This window comes from Acanthisitta chloris, unplaced genomic scaffold (genome assembly GCF_000695815.1).
Source record: "Acanthisitta chloris isolate BGI_N310 unplaced genomic scaffold, ASM69581v1 scaffold4608, whole genome shotgun sequence".
In the NCBI taxonomy this organism is placed as follows: domain Eukaryota; kingdom Metazoa; phylum Chordata; class Aves; order Passeriformes; family Acanthisittidae; genus Acanthisitta; species Acanthisitta chloris.
Window position 1 is genome coordinate 62,805 of NW_008688572.1, and position 4,270 is coordinate 67,074.

At 40.7% G+C, this 4,270-nt stretch overlaps 2 protein-coding genes across 2 annotated transcripts; both read right to left on the minus strand.

Annotated features, from left to right (window-relative positions):
• Positions 1-2,349: 2,349 nt before the first annotated feature.
• On the minus strand, positions 2,350-2,837 carry LOC103808286 (small integral membrane protein 15). The gene has a single exon (XM_009081060.1). It carries the CDS (start codon positions 2,831-2,833, stop codon positions 2,609-2,611), a length of 225 nt encoding a protein of 74 aa, XP_009079308.1. The 5' UTR covers positions 2,834-2,837; the 3' UTR covers positions 2,350-2,608.
• A 39-nt stretch (positions 2,838-2,876) lies between these two features.
• On the minus strand, positions 2,877-3,033 carry LOC103808289 (small integral membrane protein 15-like). Its single transcript, XM_009081062.1, has 2 exons — positions 2,959-3,033; positions 2,877-2,885 (listed from the first exon to the last, which is right to left on the minus strand). Exons 1-2 carry the CDS (start codon positions 3,031-3,033, stop codon positions 2,877-2,879), a joined length of 84 nt encoding a protein of 27 aa, XP_009079310.1.
• Positions 3,034-4,270: the final 1,237 nt, after the last annotated feature.

The following is a 4,270-nucleotide window of genomic DNA, read 5'->3' on the forward strand; positions in this document are numbered from 1 at the left end:
ACAATTGTAATGTGCAGATATTGGTAATGGATAAATATGTTAACAGACCACACAAACAGCTGTTCTATATATGAGTATGCAATAAAGCAGTATTAAAGCAGTTTCACTGACTTTTGCAGAACTATTCAGATAGGCTTAATCACTAGAAACTGTTGTAAAATGTTTGGGTTTACTGGAAAACAGGATGTGTTACCATCTAAGTTTGGTTTTGACAGTTACTGTTCATCAGTTACTCTTGAATTCATAGTTAGGACATTTTCTGTCTAACTTAATTTTCTCAAATAATTCTAAATTGTTTTTTCCTTGAAGGCTAATTTATTTTTTAAAATTGTTCTTGATGTAATAAATTTTAGTTAATCAGTACACTTACATTTTCCCAAACCTTGGCCAAGATATGCTTTCAGAATAATTCCCTTGGCAGTGCCAGTGTGCTTTCCACTGGCAAGCAGATGGAAAAGTTGAATTCATTAACGGGAATCGCTATGACACTACACCGATTACACACTGTATAGAGACATTCTTGTAACTTGGAGTTAAGAAAACAGACAACGGATTTGAATAATGTTTGATTTTCAGCCAGCAATTTGCACAGAATAAAGTCAGTTAAACCACATACAACTACTATAATAGAGGCTAAAACTACTTGATAAAGAAAATAACATGGAGCTTGGGACAAGAGACTGTCACGAATATTTTAAAACCAGTAGGGCTTTCTTCTGGTGTATGCATGGACTTCCCTAAATGATTAGAGCACTTTGGCCATAGTTTAGATACATGAAATGCAGAGGTAATTTGCTTAAAGATGATGCTCGAGAACTTCAAATAAAAATAAAGACCACACAATATTTTTCAAAAAGTATCAAATTTATTTATTGAATGCATCCCCATTCAGTCCTCCTCCCTGTGTTTCAAGCTATGTAGGTATCAAAGGTGGAACATACACTTCACAGAATCACAGAATATTCAGAGCTGGAAGTGACCCACAAGGATCACTAAGTCCAACTCCTGGCCCAGCACAGAACAGTCCCCAGGACTACACCGTGTGCCTGAGAGCATTGACCAAATGCTTCTTGAGCTCTTTCAGGCTTAGGGCTGTGACCACTACCCTGGGGAACTGTTCCAGTGCCCAGAGACCTCTGGTGAAGGAGCTTTATCTGGTATCTAACATAAACCTCTGCTGACACTTCACACAAAACACAGGGACTTAAATCTCACATAGTTACAAAATGCCCAAATGTCATATTCTGATAATGCTTGCTTTCACCAACAAAATTGAAAAGGAATCAACTTGACATTTACTGCAAGTAATTTCAGTTAGACTCCCCATTTCTGATCCCCCATGGTGTCAGCCAGCTCTATAGTTGTCTTCATTTGAACAACGGTATTGTTTTAACATTTTATTTTTAAACATAATGAAAGACTAACTGTACAGTTCTGTGCTGCTGTTTAGAAATACACAAAATGTAAAAACTAAATGACTGCCACAAGCTCTTCTGAACTATGCTATTAATAAAAATTAGGCTTTGAAAAATTAATCAAGTTCTGTTAGAGAAACATGAATTGGAAATAAGGTTAAATAATGTTGGCATATTTACAACAACAACCTTTTTTTTTCCAGTATGCCAGTATTTTGCAACCTGTAAGACAGCAGACTTTCAAGGTCCATGAGAACAAAAATCCCACCTAAACTCAGAAGGTCCTAGATTAAAGGTAGCAGGTTATCAAGTAGGAAGAACTACTGTCAACAGCATGTGCATCCCCCCACAGCCTCTGTTATCAGTGACCAGGACACAGAACACTAGGCCACCTGGATCTTTGGTCTCACCCCATTTATGGCTATTCTTTGAGGCATAAAGAGTTTCTGAAGGCAGAAACAAATTAGTTACAGGTGGAGTGTTCAGGCGGTTGTTAGGAATGACCAAACAACATAGTATTTTATTTTGTAGAACATGAGTGCCTTAAGACAAACGAAGCTGGTAAGAACAAGCAATCAGTTTATCCTTCAGTGTGGGCTGAATGTAAAGGTTGTTGATTGCTGGTGGTTCAGAAGCTAAGGTAGCTTCTTTCTGCAGACAAGCCCCATCATCAAAGACACTACAGCAGCCCCTGTGGGCACACACAGCTGAATGAACCACATGCCATACGGTATCGTTAAAGGAAATCAGTCATGTTTGCTACCTAGTGCTACAACTAATCTCTACAGCTCTGCTGAAGATATGCCAAAACTTGCATTTCTGTAATCCAGTTTACTATTCACATTTTCTCCTAAATTTGACAATTTTAAGACACTTGTTTAAGTCATAGCTCAGCTAAGATAAAAAAAAATCTACCTCCAGAGTTGCCCAACAAGTTAATTGTTTAATTTAACATGCAAATTTCAAAAAGCAACCTGCACTAGAACACAAGTAATAGATTTAATGACTCTTAACAAGTGTCACTTGGGCAAATATTAACACAAATCATCAGAAAAGAAATACACTGGAAGTATTAAATTTCATACTTCAAGAAACAACAGGATCAAGTATCAAAGGACAGTTACAACACAAAACATACAAGTGTTTCATTGAAAAAGTGGATTCTTCGCACAAGGATGGCCATTTCTGCCCATTTAATCCTTCTTTGTTCGTTTGGCTTTTGCAATGTTCTCTTGGCGCTTCTGTTTCTTCTTTTGCTCTCGCTCCCTGGCCTCGATCATTTTCGCAAGCTTCCATGAAAGTGCTGCACTAATGATGAACAGTGGTGTAAGGGCCAAGATGACAGTCGTGAGAAAGCCATATGGGTCCTTTGCAGCCCACTCCACGATGTACTCAGCCCAAGCCTTAATATCCAGCATCTTTTCTGTTGGGAAAACCCTGTGGAACAATTGAAAAAATAATTTAAGGGTACTCCAAAAAAACTAAAAGCACACACAGAAAGATAAGGGGGTAGAAGGGACCTTAAAGATCATCCAGTGATGACAGTCGTGAGAAAGCCATATGGGTCCTTTGCAGCCCACTCCACGATGTACTCAGCCCAAGCCTTAATATCCAGCATCTTTTCTGTTGGGAAAACCCTGTGGAACAATTGAAAAAATAATTTAAGGGTACTCCAAAAAAACTAAAAGCACACACAGAAAGATAAGGGGGTAGAAGGGACCTTAAAGATCATCCAGTCCCAATCCAATCCCCATGGGCAGGGACATCTCCCACTAGATCAGGTTGCTCAAGGCTTTAGCCAACCTGGATTTGAACACTGCCAGGGTTGGGGTGCCCACAACCTCCCTGGGCAACCTGTGCCAATGCAGGAGATACACTAGTCCTCTGAGCAACTTTGTGGCCTCCTCCAGATTTGCTCACACACAGTAAACACTGTTTTAATTGAAGTCATCACCTTTCACCATGAAAGCACTAGCTCATTTTTGCTCAAAGTTAAAACTAGTGCACAGCATGTGAAGGTGTGACAGAAAGCACTGACCCCAAGGTTCAGTATTTACAAAATCATTAGGCATTTCATCCAACAGAGCTGCTGATATCCCTGTGGTTGAACCACTCCTTGTCCTATCACTGCAGTTCCTAGCAAAGACTTCCCCTCCAGCTTCCCTGTAGCCCCTTCAGATAGTGAGAAGTTGCCATAATGTCTCTACACAACCTTCTCTTCTCCAGACTGATTAGCCCCAACTTTCTCAGCCTGTCCTCACCAGGGGAGATACACTAGTCCTCTGACCAACTTTGTGGCCTCCTCCAGATTTGCTCACACACAGTAAACACTGTTTTAATTGAAGTCATCACCTCTCACCATGAAAGCACAAGCTCATTTTTGTTCTAGGTTAAAACTAGGGCACAGCATGTGAAAGTGTAACACAAAGCACTGACTCCGAAGTTCAGTATTTATAAAATCATCGGGCATTTCACGGCAAAGAGCTGCTGATACCCCTGTGGCTGAACAGGGGTTCAACAACGGGTTCAACAACAAGGGTATCTAGTTCAACAGTTAGACGAACATAGCTAGTTCAACATAGCTAGATGAAACTAGACGGTCCTTAACGTCTCTTCCAACTCAAACCATTCTATGATAAGGATGATGTTATGATACTACAAAGAATCACCTACTAAGCAGAAACAGAGCGGAAGAGAAGGAAAACCAGCCGGCTCGGTTCACCTCTCCAAAGGTTTCCCTAGGGAGGCGAGGGCAGCGCTGTAGAGTTAAGACACCAAACCAGCAGCAGTAAACAAGTCCAAAACACCTGACCGACCCCCGCGGCGCCTGGCCCGGTGCGGGCGGCACCGCCTCA